Source organism: Monodelphis domestica, chromosome 2, assembly GCF_027887165.1.
Source record: "Monodelphis domestica isolate mMonDom1 chromosome 2, mMonDom1.pri, whole genome shotgun sequence".
Lineage (NCBI taxonomy): Eukaryota > Metazoa > Chordata > Mammalia > Didelphimorphia > Didelphidae > Monodelphis > Monodelphis domestica.
Genome location: NC_077228.1, coordinates 463,509,692 through 463,530,597, shown reverse-complemented (window position 1 = coordinate 463,530,597; position 20,906 = coordinate 463,509,692). Strand labels below are relative to the sequence as shown.

General features: G+C 32.7%; 1 protein-coding gene across 1 annotated transcript in view; it reads left to right on the top strand.

The window, feature by feature from the left end:
• Positions 1-20,906, top strand: part of DPYD (dihydropyrimidine dehydrogenase) — a 1,041,936-nt gene that overhangs the window by 325,096 nt on the left and 695,934 nt on the right. The window contains exon 8 of the mRNA XM_007485012.3: positions 1,958-2,045. Coding sequence (XP_007485074.2) covers positions 1,958-2,045 — 88 coding nt within the window. The remainder of the gene's footprint in view (positions 1-1,957; positions 2,046-20,906) is intronic.

The window sequence follows — 20,906 nt, the reverse complement described above, 5'->3', positions numbered from 1 at the left end:
AAATTACAATGAAGAGAAGGATGCCTTACTCTTTAAAAAGCCATTTCATATTTTAGTGAAGTATTTATCCATTCTAACATATTGGAGAAAGCCAATACAAGAAAAAAAAATCATTTGTGCATGAATGATGAGGAATAACAACATTTCAGTTTGTTTGGGAATAAGAGGAATCAAAAGAATATTAATGTGCACTCATTCAATTTAAAAATATTTATTAAGCTCCAATGATCACTATGACTTCTACAATATCTCTTTCATCTATCTTCTTTCTACAAGCATTTGGCTCCTACTCTAGTTCATACGATCCATTACAATTCTCACTTGAACAGTTACAGGAGCTATCTTTGTCAAATTATCACATATTACTCCCTTTTGCAGTGTCTTTTTCTAGCCAAAGTGACCTCTTTCTATTCTTTGTACCAGAATTTTGTTTCCTGTTGCTGTGCCTTTGCAAAGCTCTCCCCTGTGCTTATGATGGACTCTTCTCTACTACTTAGAATTCCTAACTATTTTAAAAACTAAATTCAAGTGCCATCTCCAAAAGGAGATCTTTCCTAATTCATGTACCCCAAATCCTAGCCCCTCCCCTCAATTGCTTTGTACTTTGAATTTATTATTCAGTTTCGATAAAATTTTAATATTGGTATACATATTGTTTCCCCTCAATAGAATGCATGTTCCTTGAAGACAAGAGACATTAGCATCCTTAGCCTTTAATATGTTCTCCATACTGTTTGAAACATGTATAGATTGATTAATGGAAAAACACTGCTAGGTTCTAGAGATATAGATCTATTTCTCAAGTTGCTTATATTACAACAGGAAGGAAGGATAAACAAAGGATAACAATGATCCAGTTGAGATTGAGTAGGTACAAAGGTCAAAGAAATATGCTATATAATCTTGGTGAAAAGGAGAGATCATATTAAAGTCACTTAATCTTCCAGTGTCCTAGCTCAAACAATTCTCTAAGACTAGAAATGCAGAAAAATCATCTGCATTGGTAGAAGCCACTTACCTGCTTCCTAAATGCAGAGCTTGACTGTGAGTTCATTGCATCAGAATCTATTTATTTTAAATATTATTTTATTTTCCCCTGATTACTAAACCAGAATTTTAATCATATTTTATCTACTTCCCAAACTTTTCCTGAGAAATAAGCAAGAAAATCTTACTTCAAGAAAATATAAAAGTAGAAAAATAAGCCATGTTTGTCCATGATTGATTCATATTGTTTATAGTTTTAAAAAAAATAAGGTTCATTACTGTAATTACTGATGAAGTCTTTTCTCAAACATGTTAATTTTGAAATGAACCCATCTTTTGTTATTTTTCACCAGGATAAAATTAATATATCAATCTAGTGATGAAACAATTAGTATTATTAGAGTAAACTAGACAAAGAATTGATAATTTATTATTACTGATTTTGCCTTCATCTCAAATATATAGATACAGATATATATTTCATTTATTTTAGATGCTTTTCCACAAAATGACTCAGACTTTTGCTGGATCAATTTATTTTATATCATTCTGTTAAAATTGTGCTGTTATAAATTTTCATTTGTTTACATGTATATGTAATGTACTCTTTCTAAATAAAGCGTATGCATTTTGAGGGTAAGGATTTTAAAAATTTTTTATCTCTGTATTCCAAGTGTCCTGAACACTACTTAGTATTTAATAAGTTTCTTAAATTGCTGAATTGCATCTGACTAAATAAATGCCTGACATTGATTACTAGTACTAGTACAGCCTTAGGTGACTTACAAATGCATCTCCTAAGTTCAAATAAAGCCCAGATTTCTGTATAGCACATTGAAAGTTACTTTGAGCCTATTTATAATACTATAGTTAATAAATGGTTTTATATACATAAGTGCATATATAATATATATTTTTATTTAATTGATAAAATTTGAAAAAACTAAAAAGAAACTTTTTTTCCTGATAGGTAATACGTGGCAAAGAACTTTCAGTGACTGGGATGACCCTTGGTACTTTGAAGGAAGAAGGCTACAAAGCTGTTTTCATTGGAATAGGTAAGCAACTTTTTTCTGGTCAGAATGTTGATTTTGATTGGAAATATTTTATTTTTAAAGCAATTTTATGCTTTTGAAATTAGACATAGTTCTTATGTATTTTTCTATATTTTTAATAATAATTGTGTCAAAAATGCGGCAGAAAATGGAAATTAATTCCATTTCTACATTATAAGATATTGCTAAGTTATTAATTAGGAATTATAGAAAGGAAGTATTTACCTGTACTGTCACTTGCTTATAGTCTTTTATTTTTGCTTTTCTGATATATTTCCATTAATTCCATTTATTTTCAAGATCAATAGACTAAAGAAATCTACTAGAATGAACATATCAGTATAAAAATACCTGAATATAAGTCCTCAGTAGAAGCCACACTAATATGTAAGATATTGACTCTTTATACTAGAAAAACAAATGGAATGAAAAATAGTAACATATTACTTTAGGGACAACCCAAATAATTGGTCCTTCAATACTTACATTGGACGGATAGTATGGATAGACAATATGAGTGCAGAAATGAATAGAAGTTGTATCAAATTTAAGTGCAATACATATACGTATATATACATATATACATATGCCATTTGAATACAAAGCAATGAATAAAAGTATCAAAAATATGTGGTGTTGCATTAGAATTACCATAATGATGATAACACAGTTTAACATTACTATTTTCAGTGCCCCTGAGAGTAGCAGCTACTCCTCCAATTTAATGTTCCCTCTAAGTAGCATAAAAACCTACTAGAACACATGGCTTGCTTTGGACTGGAACATTATTAAGCAGTGGGCTAGTAGGATCTGTTGAATAAAAGAGGGGAGAAATGAATTGTCTTATGAGATTATGTTTTAGATGAGTTCTGGGATATGGTATGTCAAACTGACTACATTTGAACCTACATTGTTTTGTGTTATTTGTGAGTTTGGGGAAGTATTATATATAAGTTTCTGCCTAAAAATAGTCTAAATTTGGAGGCACCGAATTCCTAAGGAATGATAATTCTTTGTTATAAGGTCTGTTTATTAATAATTTCATGGCTAATATTCTGAGTCTTCTATAAGTCTTTGATCTACTCCTAGATTGAGAGACCATACATAGCACAAACCACATCAATGGTTTGGGAATCTTTATATAGAAACTTTCACTCTTTATCCTCAATATAAATATCTTCAGTTTCCTTATAGATTATATGTGTTTGAACAACTTAATGGAAATTTTAAAAAGGCAAAATCAACGTTATAGGAAAGGCAATCTATCAAGTATGTATCACAGCACTCAACACTTAAAAAGTTCAATAGAAGAATATCAGGAACAATTATTTTTCTCCTGAAATATGAGCCTAATTCCAAATGTAATGGGAAAGTCAATGAAAATATACTTAAAAGTCTGAAGAACAAGATAGGAAGTTCAAGAAATAACCAAATTAACCATGTTGTTTTGTTTCTATTAACAAGTTCTAACATCTAGGTTTCCCATTAATGATATGGTAGCCTCTGTGAGCTGATTCTATATGCCATTAAACCTATTTACAAAGCGTCTCTGTAGCAAGAACATAAGAGCTAAATAGCCAGTGGGGTGGAATGGAATGTCCTCGATGGAATACAAGCTGTATTCAGATGAAAGTGAGCTGCCAAACAAAGAAAAAATTCCTAACTTTCAAGTCATTGGTGCTTCCCAAGAACAGACAGTTCACTGAAAGACTTGAATACAGCAAGAAACCATCATATTTTAGATAGTAATTTTTCTTGCTCATTTCGTCAGTCTCTCCTCTGAGCTATTTGACAATGGTTCACAATCCAGTGGTCCCCATTTGACTCCTCAGTGAGGTGTGAATATCACAGTTATAATGCACAGTCATTTCCATTTATGATGCTGGTTATCTCCCTGCTGTGAGGTGAATCTTTTGACATTTCATTGTAGGGATGTGAAGAGCTTTCTAACGTGTCTTTCTCTGTATTTTGTAGGAAATATATGATCATTTCAGATATAATAAGTCCAAATGTGTGAGAGATAAGCAAGGTTCTTTTACACACACACACACACACACACACACACACACATCCACATACATAAACATGTTGAAGGTTGTTGATGACTATTTTGGGAGACATCAAGTATTAAATTCTTCATATATTTATTTCTTTGCTGACTTCAAATTCACGGTGTCTTCTGGAAAGCGTTTACCTAGAAGCAATAAAGGGATGATGCTTTGACCTTTTTGAAGAAGCCTATTTTAGAATAAATATGCAGACCATTACCCTTAAGTAGTAGATGGGCAACAAGTAGAAAATCTGTCTCAAGAGTCAGAAAGATGTTGATTCAATGATTGCCCCAGCAACATACTATCTATATCACAATGGAAAAGTCTCTTGCTATTTCAGAGCTGCAAGAAAAACTCTGTCACTAAAATTATAGGTAATTTGAAATCTATATGACTGGAAATTATTTCAAAATTTTCAATTTCCTATATCAATGAAACCACAATGTGTATTTAGCTATCAGTAGAGATATGGATATGTAGATTATGGATCAGTTGAGATATAGAGATAGAGATATATGTGTAGAGATATAAAACAATGTAGATATCTAAATAGATATAGGTTTTTCCTATTTATATATGTATAGATACATATATAGATATGCATGCAAACATGAACTATATACACATACATGTATATATGTGTGTTTATGCACATGCATACACATATATGTAGATATTCCCTAAATATATTCACGTATACTTCAGATTCAGGAAGTATATGTGAATATATATATTTCTTTATATATCCATGCATGGTTATATACACAAACCTAAATATGTAGGTGTATATTTCTCTTTTATATCAGCTATATGTATATACACATTCTTGTGCACATACATATTTGTGTATTTAAGTATATATATATACATACATATGCACAAAAAAGGAATAAAATTATGACTTCACTGATCTGGAGCATTTCTGAATGAGAAAACTTCCTTTTTCATCTCTTCCATGGAAGATTGGTATCTTTTCAGGCAGCAACTTATCATCTCATAATATCCTACATCACTGAGGAAAGTTGACTTACCAAACTTCATGTAGCCAGTTTCAGAAACAAAACTTAAGTCATGTCTTACTGGCTCCAAGATCATCTTCATGTCCCCTCTATGACAACTACTTGTGAAATTAATATACAAATATTTAGAAATTCCAAGAATGACCAAGGAATTAGCCAAAATGATATTTCCCATTTACTAATGAAGAGCTATCTTATAGAATAATAATGATAATTTATATAGTATTTAAAGTAGGTAAGTAAAATTTTGTTTTACTTTATCCTCATAACAATCCTTAGTGGTAGATACCATCATTATTCTTATGTTACAGACAGGAATACTGAGGCAGATAGTGGTTAAGAGACTTACTAGAGTCACACATCTATGTATCTAAGAATGAATTTGAACTCAATTCATCCTGTCTCCAGGTCCATTGTTCTAACCACAATACCACCTAGCTGTTTGTTTTGGTTGGACCCAAAAGGCAAAACCAGAAGCAGTTTTAGGAAGTAACAGACAAGCATATTTAGATTAGATATAGTGTAAAGAAAAACTTCTTACCATAGATTTTCCCAGAAATACTTGGCTTTGACAGGTAATGAGTACTCCATCACAGGTGTAATATTTAGTGGGAAAGGAAATGAGGAGGGTATGAAAAATGGGGGATAATGGTAGGTTTGTATGGGGTATGGAGGAGTTGAGGGGAGAGAGGGAATATTGCTCAGTGAAGCAAAGGAGAGAGATGCCCCCTGCCGAGAGGAAGCAGCAGGGGTCCAATAAGGTCTGTTTGTCTTTGAATGATTGAACTGATGTTCAGCTCCCTCTATGCACAGAAAAGATAGTCCACTTATCTGACTGTGAGTTCAAATAATATAAAGTTTAATAACCAGTTGGGATTGGAGTTTTTTCTCAGCTTCAGAGTTGAGGCCAGTCCCGAGAGGCTGGCGGAGGGTTTCTCCCACTCCCGTCTACTCTATATCAGTCCTTGCTTTGTCTAACTCAGAATCTTAGCAGTAGACAGAAAGCAAAAAAAGAACAGGTCTGACCTTCAGAAGTGATTGGGCCTGAATCTTCAGGCTGAACCAAAAGAGGGCACATCACACCAGACTGGGCTGAACAAGCTCCTCTCTCCTCCAACACCAGGAAGGAAGACCAACCCAGCAGGAAGGAAGTGCTAGTCACAAGACCCAACTGCCACTCCTGGCAGGAAGGAAGTGATAGTCACAAAACCCAACTGCCACTCCCAGATGCCCCTTCCTCCACCAACTGTCAACTAGTTTCCTTTTCACACAGGACATCTTTGAATTGATGCTAAATCATTGCTCCTGAGGCTTATTGTTTAGAGAATTCTTGCTCAAAGGCCACCTTGAACTAGCTGTTAATTGATGTTGCTTCCAACTCTTAGATCCTGGGAGTTTGCAGAAGGTTTAACAGTGGGCCTGCCAAAGTATTGGTCCTATAAGCAGTACCTACATTTTTACTCTAGAGTGTCTAGATCTACACAAAGGCAAGCAAAAAAAAAAAATCAAGTCAAAAGTTTTTTACTTCATTGTGGAATTTCTTCAACTAAATTCAGCAAGACATGGATATACAAAGGCAAGTGAATAATATAACATAGCAAAATCTAAAGTACAGACAACTTAGGAGTTAAAGCCTTTTGCAGTTATATTCCAACTTGGGAAACGGATCAACCATGGTTAAACCCGACAAGTGAGACATTGACATTTAAGGCCAGATGGCCCACACTGAGATGTCCCACTTCACAGTCTTAAAAAGTTGGCAGCCCCAGACTGAGGATGTGTGGAGTCATCTACATATGCCACCCTCCCTTTCCTCAATGTGTTACATTAGTGGCTTTCACTGTCAGAAAAGGATAATCTTTGTGTGAGGATTTCCGAGAATGGTAAAAGAACCGAATAAAGAGAAACACAAGAAAGAAGAAGAAAAAAATGTCCATTGAGACACTGTGATATTATATTTACTACAATATGGCCTTTAGCTATGTCTCCTGTGACTTCTTGAAGTCTGGGTTCTTCTCAGCAAAAGTTACTCTTAATTAGTTTCTTAATCATGAATTTCTAAATTATATTCCATGAAGTAGAGTTTTGATTTTTCCATGAAGAAAATGCAATAATATTCTCTGCTTGCCCCCTTTGCTTCTGTCTCCTGAGAAAAAAATTGAAGTCTTAAACCAATATACCCAATCCTTAATAAATAAATTATTTTAAATAAATCTCATTTAATAGTAAACATTCTGTATTTTGGATAACTTTACCAATTTTTTAAAAAAATATTTGTTTTTAATGAGTTTATTTTTAAAATATTAAAGATGGTATCCAAAAGTATGTCTTTTTAAACATTACAGAAAAAAGAACAATTTAACCATTTAACTTCCTGAAATTTGAATCTAGAAAAATTCATGTTCCACTTCTTTCTCTAAACTGGAAGATAAAATAATTATATTTTATTTACTTTGCAATTATTTTGTAAACATTTATGTGTACATTCTTTATTGAATATCAATTCTTAGAGGAAATGGGCTATATTTTTTTGTTTGTATGCCCAAGACTTTCCAAAGTATCTGGTTCAAAACAGGTAATTAAAAAAATGAATGAGACATGAATTTTGGGGAATAGCTAATATGGAAATTTGTTTCTCTTGGATAAGTATATTGACTATAATTTATTATATGTCTTTAAAACTCATATGTATCATGTCATTTACTATATTATATTATTATAAAAAGTAACAATAAAAGGTAACAAAAATTATTAAATGTTTATTATATGTAAGGTGCTTGCTTAGAACAACCCGGGAAAAGCAGAAAAAAAAATAACTCTAAAGAGCTCCCATTCTCATAGTGGGAGATAACAAACTTGGGAGTTTTTAGCTATGAGTCATATGGAAAGGTCTAGTGGTTCTTGGGTTAGAATAGAAAAGCAAATGCTAGTGCATCTCCAGGAATGTCATTTCTATTAATACAACCTCATTTGCTTCTTATTTAATGATGTCAAGGTCTTTGTGGAAGGAATTCTGTTTTCTAAGTTTTCTTCGGCTATGCATTATGAGGAAAGAATTGAATAATAAAGAAAGCTTTATGATCTACAAAAGTCACTAAGTTGAATCTCATAAAGGTTGTTTCCCCCTCTCTACCATCACATCCAGATTATAGAGGCAGAGCCACTGATCTTTAAGAAGTGGCTATTCCCAGTGTCTTTTAGTCTATCTTATCATCAGTGGCAGTTGGTTGTTAGTTTGTATTAGAGGTGGCAAGGAGAGAATCCTTCTCCACAAGTGTTACTCTCCTAAGTATCGGCTATAAAATGCACCTGGTCCATGGTCTTGGGGTTAAGATAACTCTAAGGGCTGAGTAAACATTTTAAAGGGGGTAGACTTCTTGAGGAGACAAATGTGTATGTACAAGTAAGACAACAACCAACTTAGACTTTTTTAAACCCATGAAGAAGGTAGAAATGAAGTTAAGATCTGGTCCAATGACAAAAATCAGAGAGAAATCATTATTGATTCAGTGTTAAGTTGGAAACAAAGCCTCCAAAGAACTAGCTCAGGTATTTGTGTTTGGCGCTATACTGTTTAAGTTTTATTTATTTAAATTTTATTTAATCAGAAATTTGGATAGAGGAATCATGTATTTGTCTAGCTTGTAGGTGGCATAAACCTGAGAGGGATAGCTGATGATCTTGGAAATAAAGGGATGCATCCAAGACAGTCTAATAGACTTTAATATGGACTAAGTAGTTTTAAATGAAATTTAATATGGACAAAAGTAAAATCTTACACTTGAATTAAAATTATTGAATAAGTGTAGTATTTGAGAAATGTGTTTTAAAAAAGACATGAGAATTTTAATGGGCCAAAAATTCATTATGAATTATTAGTATTATATAGTTGTAAAAAAAAAAAACTAAAGGAATACATTGCAGGTGATATAATTCCAAGAATAAGAAATTGGTATTTCTACTGTATTTTGCTCTAATCAGAATACAAAAAGAATACTCCATTCAGTTCTTGATTCCACATTTTAAGAAAAGCATGAGTAAAATGACATAAGTATAGGTGAGCAACTGGAATGGCAATTCAATTCATTGCCATATGCAAATTATTTGAAGGAATTTGGGCATGTTTATTCTAGAAAACAGAAGAGAAGGCTCATTGAGGGCTGGGGAAGGAGAATATATCTTCAAGTGTTTCAATAACTGCCATTCTGAAGACAGATGAAATTAGTTCTGTCAGCTCCAGTGCTAGGATTTAGAGTATTGGTCTCAACCTTTCTAATGCCGTGACCCCGCAATACAGTTCCTCATGTTTCAGTGACCCAAAACCATAAAATTATTTTGGTGGCTACTTCAAAACTCTAATTTTGCTACAGTTATGATTCGGAATGTAAATACCTGATGTGCATTATGTATTCTCATTGCCACAAATTGAGAGGTTGAGAACCACTGGGTTAGAAGGTACAAGTTAAGGCTTCATGAAAAAGTACAACAACAATAAAATTATAATAATTTATAGTATCAAAACTTAGAATTGTTCATCCCTGGGGATAATAGATTCCTTCTCACTTAAGTTCTCTAAGGAAAAGGTGGATAACCATTTCTTGTTTATGTGATAGAGAAGTCAAATCAAATTTAAATTAATTAATATAAATGGCATATATGTATATTACATATGTTAATATGTAATATATAAAATGTAGAAAGATCCATTTAGCTGCCTATGTTTGCTGGTTATTAATTTCTTATGATAATTTCTCAAATCTCAAAAGAAAGGGGGGGGAAGTCATTTCTACTATGAAGTATTATGGCTAATGAAGTATTTAATGGCTACTGCATATTGTCTCAATCTTTGGAGCATTTTATCTGTTCTTTCCTTTTTTATTTTATTTTCTTACCCTTTCATTTTTAATATAGCCCAATTTGTTTCTATTTGAGTCAAGAATAAAGAAGCTGAAATTCATGCTTATTTTCAGAATTTAACATACATAAAATAGGGCTAAAAACAAACTAGCAAAAGGAGTTTCCTGGTTCTCTTCTTTATTCAAGAACTGATTTTGTCCGAATAACTCCCAAATGGAATCACTAACTATTACTGCATTTTATAAACGAGTTGGGGAGTTACTGGACCAGTCAAAATATTTTCCTTCAGCTGCTGCTTATAGATGCCACTTACTTTTTTATGAGAGGTAGTATCATTTTAACCTGGTGGAGATTATAACTGAGCACACTCTAGAGGCATGATAGTGGGTTTTTTAGATAGAAGAAATCTTATAAGCACAAGTGGTCTATTATGGATAGGATAGAAGTCTCTCAAAAGTTCCTACTTTCTGATCCCTTGTGTTGTATAACCCTGGTAAAACATAATTAGGTGTCACCTAAATATTGACTAGCTACACATATAGTAGAAATTATTGTGAATGAAGGGACACGCTAAGCCAACATCAAAAAGCAATAAGACATTTACGAATTCAGGGTTAAACTAAATGTATTACAACTTGATAAAATAAGAAACATTATTTCACATTTTGTGAAAGCAAAATTTCCATTTCCTTATTCATAGAACCATAGAATATCAAATTTGTATAGTGCCCTCAAAGTTAATCTAATCCAACCAATACCTTCACCAGAATTCCTTCTATAATGTGCACTAAAATTGAGAATCCACCATATAAATGCAGATTTTTAGTGAGGGGGAACATATTTCTTTCTTAGAAAGCTAATTACACTTTGGGATGTCATTAATTGTCCATCAGAAAGCAAATTGTAATTGCTTACCATGACCAAACTCTAATCTTAAATATTGAACATATCAAAAAAAAAGACAACATCATGCTTGCCTGCAAAGAACTCATTTTTCAATTGAGGGGACAACTTGCTAAAATTATACACATTATTGGAAACTGAGGGGCCATCTTACTGCCAAAGCATTATCAGTGTGCTGTACCAGGAACAGACTCCAAAGGAAGATAGGATTGGAGCTTAACAAGCATTCCAAGGATTAGTGATAGTCTATGAAAAGGCATTAACTAAACAGAAAGTGTCACACAAAGAATAGTAAGAAAACCATCAGTATTGAATCATAGTATATAATGAGGGCAAGTGAAATGTGAGAAGACTGGATATATAGCAAGTGGTCAAGTTATGAAGGTTTTTAAAAGACAAAGAAAATTATATATATATGTATATATATATATATTATGTATAAAATATAAATTTTATATAAATTTTTATATATGGAAGTTTTAGAGAGAAATTGGTGTATCATGATTAAAGGGTTAGCATGGCATGATCAGAAGTGCATTTTGGGACAAAATTGGCTGGTGTGAATGGATTGCAGTGGAGAGATACTTTAAGCAGGAAGATCAATTAAAAGACTTTGATAAAGTAATCCATGGTGGTGAGGCAGTGGTGTGAGTAAAGAGAAGGGAACATGTATGAGAGATGTTGTAGAAACATATGGATGTGGGATGAGTATGAATAAGTTGCTGAGGATAACACAGGTTATGAGGTTGGGTGAGTACGAGGATAGTGGTCCCTTGTAAAGTAATATTATTGTTTAGAAAAGGGCTTTATTTTGAGGAAAACAAAATATTTTTAGGATTTACTTTTTTTCCTTTAAGTTGAAATCTTAAAAAAACCCTGCTCTCTATTCTGTCTTTTCTAGCCAGGAAAAATAAATCTGAATGTATGTGAGGGAGTAATAGGGACATCACCTTATCTACATAGATTTTTATGCCTCCATTTGTATTAAAAATTAAAAAACATTCATAAATTATACTTTAGTCAAAAATTCCATGTTCCAGTGTATCTGTATTTGTCCCTGTCCTCAGTTCTTCACAGTGCCTAGACTCAGTCTGTTTATCAACATTTGCTAAATCTTATACTCTGCTTTCAAAAACCTGATCCTTTTCATGCCATAATGAAAATGAGAGAAGATACTACATGACAATGTTGGTTTATACAAAGATGGAAAAGACAAGAAAGAAAGGAATGAAATGAGAAATGATATGATACAATGAACAAAAATAGAAAATAATTCATGAAGGAAAGTAGAAGTTAGAGAAAGTTGGCATGTTCCAATCACCAGATTCCTCAATCTATGAAAATAGAAATAAAAGTATCATTTCTGGATTTAATACTATTCCTTTAATTAGTTTGTTCTTTTATTTATTTCAGCAATATCAGGCACACAACCTTGGCCGTCATCCTTGAGTGTAATAAGAATTTATTCTTGACTTTCATGGGTTTTCCCTCACCAGGGATCTTCGGGTAAATAGTAGATGGATATGATGGATATAGTATCCATCCAATAGTATGTGAATGGATATGAGATAAGCAATGCTTAATTTGGTATAAGCTGAAGTAGATGGCATTTGAAGGTCTCTCAAATCCTCAAAGTATGTGGCTGTGGCATTTCTAGCATCATCTTTAAATAGTTAAAATGTAAGTTTTAGTAAAGTAAAAAAATATTAGTTAAAATTTAAAAAGTTAATGCTTTATTGATTACCATGGTTGTAAATTCTTTGGAATTAAATTACAAAAAAACTAAAACAAATCCATGCTAAATTCCATTCATTTGATAATTATATCCCAATCAATACTTCCCCCCCACCCCCTTCAGTATCTACTTTCATACTGTTTGAAGGAATTTTGGCACAGTAATGCCATTCCAGTTTCCCTAAAGGCACAATCATTTAATGCAAATTTAGATAAGTGAATGAATGCAATTCATTAGGGAAGGACACAAATTTGTCCAGTTGTACATTTCCAATTTTCTCATAGTGAGAGCTTATTGCAGGAACAATAAGGTGCATGAGAAAAATTTTACTGAAATGTTTTTCTTCCCGTTACCTATGAATGAACAAATTATTTAACTATCCCATAGCTGAACTATTCATGTAAAAATAAGGGAGGAAAGAGAGAACATTTTCATCTCTTTGGGAAGTTTTAATATTGATTTACTATCTTATCTTCCCAAAGTAAGTAATCTCCATGCCTGTTATTATTTTCTGATTAACTATGCAGTGCCACCTGGTGTGCAGATGGAAAGAATATTACACATCATAGGCTCTGTTCACACCCACCCACACACACACACAAACCTATGTTGCAAAAAGTTAACAGATGTTCATTTTGCTTGTGTTACAGAGAGAAATTGTGAATTCAGCTCTTGATTCATAAACCAGAATTGGATGACAATATATCTATATTTGAGTTCCTCAGTCTGAGGCTAGCACATAGACATTTTGAGAGGAAATATATTTTGGGGGGAAATTTCCTCCTTGTGGCTTTGAATTCTTTTAATACATGTCCCTTGGCTCCTTGTCAGCAAGCATGATAGAGTAGTTGAGTGTGTTGAGCCCTAATGTTTCACTGACATATTTCACAGACTTGGGCACATAATAGGATTTCCATAAAGGCTTATTGAATTCAAATAGACTCAAAAGGTATTAATCGAGTTCCTACTATGTATAAGTCACTGAATTAAATATAAAACTGTCATATTTATAGAGGCAATGTGGTATTTACTGTGTGTGTGAGGCTTAGAATTAGGAGAAATTATTTATCAATTCCTGCTCTGGACCATAGGATAAGCATGAAGTTCTTTGACTGTCTACTTACTCATCCATAAAATGGGAATGATTGCATTTTCAAAACTACTGGAGTTTCTATGAAGAAAGTAGTTAGTAAACTTTATAGCACTGTCACAAAAGAGTGCTAACTACCTATTTATGAATAAACTTTATCTATGTGTAATATTTTATATAATATATTTATATTATGTTATATACTTATATATTACATAAATATATATAATATTTATAGATTATATTTTATAATAACACAAACTTCCAGAGCACTTAACATTTTACTTTTCTTATAATTCTGGGGAATAGGGGACTGAGCCTCATATTTCAATTCATCAAATGTATTCAAACCCTTATTCAATTTCTTACCACATTTTTTTACTTTGACAGTTAAAATAGCCTTATTGGTTTTTAATTTTCTCAATAATTGAGGAGGCTAGATGAGAAGATATCTGAGGAGGCTTTTCCTGGTACCCCATACTGAGATTAGAGTTTGGCTAATGCTCTTGACTTCATGGAGCATTGTAATCTATTTGGAAAACAAGACACGTGATTATAATATATAGTAATATATGGTAGTACTTCAGGGGGTACATAATCAGTGCTGTGTAAGTTTTAAAAATGGAAGAATCTGTGCCATATTTGGATGTCAGGAAAAGCTTCATGAGGATTTGTTGTGTAAGGTATGCCTTGAAGGAGACAGATTAATCTTCTAAGTCTTACTTAAGCATCTTGTATGAATATCAAGTTTCTCAGTAAGTCAACAAGCACATATAAAGCACTTTCAGTGTTTCTAAATTAAGTATTCTGGTAATGAAGAAAATGAAAATAGTCCTTACTTTCATGGACCCATAAATAACTTAATCATATGTATGTATATAAAGATATACCATTCACATGATCTGTACTTCCACTCTTCATTTTTTTATACATTTTAGTCTTTTTAACTAGAATGGGTTCTCTGTCTCTCTGTCTCTGTCTCTCCTTTCTCTCCCTCTCTTTCCATCTCTCTCTCTCTCTCTCTCTTTCTCTCTCTCTCCCTCCCTCCCTCCTCTCTTCAGTCTCTCTCTCTCCCCCAGTCTCGCTTTCTCCCACCTCTCTTCTCTCTGTTTCTCTCCCTCTCTCTCTCATATATACCTATACAATATATAAAAGTACCATATATAATACACATATATATAATTTGCATACATACACATATTTGTACATATGCACAAACCAAGGTTTCACATTGATCCTTCCCCTATCACAATTTCAATATAACACAGGACAGAATAAAAAATTTAATGGGAATTCATTGAGAGTTTTGTGGAAGCCACAGACAACAAAAAAAGGCAAGCAGATGACTCAGAAAAAAATATTTAGAAAATATGTAGCCTATGACTAAATACTTAACCCAAATTTTACAAGGTACTTTAAAAACCTCATAAAAAAAAAAAAAAACCCAGACTCCTTCTCTGGTAACAAGGTAGGGCCAAAAAATGTTATGCAGATTTTTCAGATCATGAAAGCACCACTCTCCTACCTCCATAATGGGGAAGGAATACCTGTATATATAGCATAGTATGTAGAAATGTCTATGTATACACACATATACACAGGTATGGATGTAGGTATACACACATATATATAGTATTCTTTATGAGTACTATATAGTATATATGTATATATTTTATAATTATACATATATAATGCATTTAGATATGATAGAAATAATTTAGTATTTTATATATCATAATTTAAATACTAATATATAATTATAAAATACTTTCTATTCTATATATTATGCATAATTTTATATTATAATATAATTATATATGACAAATGACCACTATGTATTATAAAGTATATCATATAAATACATAATTATTCCATATATTATTCCATATTGTATATGAAGTAACTAAGTGCTATCCTATATATATATATATATATATATGTATAAAGATATAGAGGAGGTGTAAGATAATCTCAGAATCAAGTCAATAAGCACTTATTAAACACCAACTATGTGTCAAGCATTGTAGTAACACCTGGGGATCAAAGAATAGCAAAATCACTCTCTCTCTTTCAGGGAATTAAAGTTAAATAGGATAGACTTATTTCAAATAACTATGTACAAACATAATATGCACTGTGTCAAATTCAGATAATTTCAGAAACAAGGCTGGAGGAACCCGGAACTTGTCCTCAAAGAGCTTAAGGTAGTATATTTATCCCGAGAAAGGAAGAAAACCTTTTCTATGTGTTGGGGTTGGAGTATATAAAAACATGAAATGGAAAAGTGCAGAGCATATTGATGGAACAGAGAATCGCTATGTTTGTCAAGAGCATAGAGTACACAGAGCTTTATTAGACAAGGCAAGAAAGCTTAGTGTGTTGCAAGACTGTGGAGACCTTTGAATGTCAGGTAAAGGAATTTCAAGCTTTCTCAGAAGGTAGCAGGAGATGGTGAAAATCTGGGACAGATGATTGACAAGAAGAGATTTATGCAATTAGTCTGTCATCATGATGAAGGTTGGATTGGAGAGGATAGAGAGTGAAGATGGGAAAATTTGTTGGGAAGCTTTTACATTAGCCCAAGTAGGTGGTAATTAGGACCTATACTAGGGCGATAACAGTCAGAATAGAAAGGAGGGAACAGTGAGAGATGGCTCAGAGGTAGAATTGACAGGACTTGATAAATAATTGAATATGAGAGGTAATGGAGAGAGAAAAACCTAAGGATAAGACCAAGGTTTCAAATATGAAAAACTAGTGGAATGGTGCCACTTCCAGAAACACTAAAGGGAAAAGGAGGAACATGTTTGAGAGGAATGAGATGAATAATAAATTTAAGTTTAAAACATTTTTCATTTGAGGAACTGTTGAACAATCCCAGTAGAATTTTTCTTTCATTTGCTTGAGACAACAGTACAACAGTATTAATTCAGAACAGAAAATTGTGGTTATGTAGATGAAGGGTTTTTTTTTAATAGTCTATGTTAAACTATTAGTTGAATTCGTCACAGTGAGGGAGATTTGGATAGGAAGAAGATGTAAGGGGAGTAGAGAAAAGAGAAGACACTTGGGAAGCACTTGCATTAAGTTAGGTGGAATATGAGGAGAAAACATTCACTAGATAGGGAAATAATGAGGAACAGATTTTGTACAGGAAACTAAGAAAATCAAGATAATCCAGGAGAAATAGATGGCCAAATTCCATTTCTTCCTTTAAAGAATCACTCAGTAAAAGCATACTTGTGAATTTATATGTTTCCTGAGACTTTACTTGATACTATTGCATAACAAGAATTAAACATCTTTGACCATGGAAGTTCACAGTTCATTTAGAGACCTAAGATACAGTTAATTATTAAGACACTCACAGATCATTTTAGTTAGAAATGAATCTTATAAAGTGAGGGGAGCATAGAGGTTGCAGCAAAGAGACATGACTGAAGCATATTATTGATATTAAAAATAGTAGTAAAATTTCCCAGGGAAGAGTCAAGATGGCAATGCAGAGAAGAAACTCAGCTGTGCTCTTCCAAATCACCCTCCAAATAACTAAAATAATGCCTCATATTGAATTCTGGAGTGGCAAGGCCAAAAAAGGTCACAGTGAAAGATTCTTGAGTCTAAAACAATTTAGGAGATTAGAGAGAACTGAGACATAAGAGAAGAGACTGAGCTGAATAAATGACAGGTAATGGTAAAAGAAGCAGAAGGAGCTTCCAAAATCCCCAAGTCAGAGACATTAAGGAAACATGGCAACTGGTCATAAAGAGATTAAAAAGGTACTTGATGCAGGACCAGACATTGGCTACTCTGGAGTTTATATTAATTTCTGCATCATATTTCAAGGGCAAAGAACATTTTCAGTCAAAAGGGAGCAAGAATACTGTAGGGTAGTATCATTTTGGTCCCAAGAGATCAAGTATCTTTCATAGGTAAGGATCATAATGCAGATCAGAAGAACAGTGACCATACCTCACATGAATACACTCCACAGTGGAAACACCAAAACTTCCAATTCCTAGAAATGAAAGCAATAATTGGAAAAACTCTGAATTTTGAAAGTGTGTCACATGATCATAACTCAGAAAGAACTAAATTTTAACAGAAAGTTTAAAACAAAGAAATAAGGTAAGACAAGTAGGTTTTAGGCTTGGAATGCAGGGATGATTCAATATTAGGAAAACCATCAGCATAATTAACCATATCAATAAAAAATGGATATAATTTTTAGAAATAAAAAAGTGATGCCACAAACAAATTAGGAGAGAATGAAATACAAAACCTGCCAGACATATGGATAAGGGAATAATTTATTTATTTATTCTTGAAAAGTTTATTTGATTAGTTGATTTTAGAATATTTTTCCATGGCTACAAGATTCTTGTTCTTTCCTTCCCCTCTCCCAACCCCCTCCCATAGCTGGCGCATAATACTGCTGGGTTTTACATGTGTCATTGATCAAGACTTATTTCCATATTATTAATATTTGCACCAGGGTGATCATTTAGAGTCCACATCATAAGGGAATAATTTATGACCAAATGAGCTACAAAGAATATTACATGTAAAATAGATAACTTTATCTACATTAAATTAAAAACCAAAAATTCTATTTGCACAAAGAAAAACAATTCAACCAAGATTAGAAGGGAAAGGGGGCAGCTGGGTAGCTCAGTGGATTAAGAGCCAGGCCTAGAGACGGGAGGTCCTAGGTTCAAATCTGGCCTCAGCCACTTCCTAGCTGTGTGACCCTGGGCAAGTCACTTGACCCCCATTGCCTAGCCCTTACCACTCTTCTGCCTTGGAGCCAATACATAGCATTGACTCCAAGATGGAAGGTAAGGGTTAAAAAAAAAAAGATTAGAAGGGAAAGTAAAACCAGAGGAAAAAAATTAAATTTCTTTGACTAAGGCATTATTTCTCAAATATATAGAGAATTGAGTTGGATTTTAATAGAATACAAGTCAATCCCCAATTAATAAATGGTCAAGGAACAGGTAGTTCTTAAATGAAGAAATTTACATTATCTTTAGTCATAAAAATTTCCAAATCTCTAAAATATCATGGTGTGAATCTAAAATTTTCTCAGACTATACCTTAGAAGATTTGGTTAAGCTATTCCCCATTTTAAACAATGCAGGTACTTGGTCAGGAATGTATTGAGAACTTTAAAATTACTCCACCCTGCTCAGACAGTGCCTTAGGGGAATATAAAGTTGTAAACTCCTGATGGAACAATGAAAAAGTCCCTAACTCATACTTGTAATAAATCTAGAACCTTAAGCTAGGACTATTTTTAAATCTAATACAAAAGGGTGCTAAGTACCTATAAAGATTAAATTAATCGCTAAAAGGTCAAGCAACTTACAAAAGGCACATATAATGTGAAAATAATGCATATAACTTTAAGAATTCTGTCATTATTAGAGTAGTTCAGAAAATCTATACAGAAGAGTGAATTGCATAATAAAATAATATTTTTAAAAATGGATAAATGAGAAAAAGGGTAGAGGCAGTGGAAGAAGGGGGAAGGGAGAAAAAGAATGAAGGATATTATCTAATATAAAAAAAATCACTCAAGAAAGAGCTTTTACAGTGGAGATAAAATGGAGGGACAGGCAACACTCAAACCTCACTCACATATAAATTAATTAATAATTGTAAGGAAAACAGGAAACTGAGAGAAATTACATTGTTTCTCTGATAAGGGTTTCATTTCTCAAATGTATAGGGACTGATCCAAACATAAAATGAGAGCTATTCCCCATTTGATGAATGGTCAGAGAATAAGAACAGGGAGTTTTTAGAAGAAGAAATCAATGCTATCAAGATACATGAAAAAATATTCAAAATCACTGGTTACAAAAATTTAATTAAAAACAACTTTGAGTTACTACTTTACAACTACAGGAAAGTAAAATGTCAAATGCTGGAAGACATATGAAAAAATACTGATGCAATGTTGTTAGATTTATGAATTAGTTCAAACATTCTGTAGACCAAATTGAAACTATACTCAAAGATTATAAAACTATGTTTAGTTTTGGGCCAAGCAATATCACCACTATGTCTGTATACCAAAGGGATCAAAGAAAAAGGAATAGGTCCTATGTATGTAAAATATATGTATAGCTACCCTCTTTGTTGTAACAAGGAGTCAAATATTGAGAGAATGCCCATCAACTGAAGAATTTCTGAATAAGCTGTGGTATACAGTCGTGATGGAATACTATTATGTTATAAGAAACGATGAGTAGGTTGATTAAAAAAAACTGGAAACAATTCTGAGGGACTTATGAGAAAGAACTCTATCCATGTCCAGAGAAAGAACTGTGGGTGTAGAAACACAGAAAAAAAAAACCTGCTTTATCATAGGGTTCAATGGGGATATGATTGGGGATGTAGACTCTAAACAATCACTCTAATGCAATATTAATAAAATGGAAATGGGTCTTGATCAATGACACATGTAAAAACCAGTGGAATTGCTCATTGGCTATAGGAGGAGTGTGAGGGGAGGGGAGGGAAAAACATGAATCATGTAACCATGGAAAAACATTCCAAGTTAATTAAATACATAAACTTAATTTAAAAAACCTGAAAGACTTATATGAACCCCTGCAAAGAGAGATGTGAACAGGAAGAACATTGTACATTATAACAGCAGTACTGTAATTACAATCAACTGTTAAAGACTTACCTACTCTGATCAATGATTCAAGATGTTTCCAAAGAACCCATGATAAAAAATGCTCTCCACTTTCAGAGAAAGAATTGATAAAGTCTGAATGTAAATCAAAGCATACTTTTTTCTTAATATAACTTGTTTTATTTTTTGTCTTTTTTCTTTGGCACCATGGCTAATATGGAATATGTTTTGCATGACTTTACATATATAATAAACACTATATTGCTTGCCTTCTCAAGGGGGAGTGGAGAGAGAAAGAATTTGGAATTCAAAAATTTTAAATTATTGGTAAATTTTACATGTAATTGAGAAATATTTAATTAAATTAAATATTTTAAAAGAAAATACTATTTAACAAACATGGATATGTTGAAGTAGTCAGATGGAAAACTAGGTAATTTAGATTTATTATGATAGGTTCCTGAACAAGAGAGATACACAATAAAAGTTATTCTTTAACATATCAGTATGGTCATAGTTGGCAAGTTGTATTAGAGGAGGAGAATTATTTATCAGTGTTA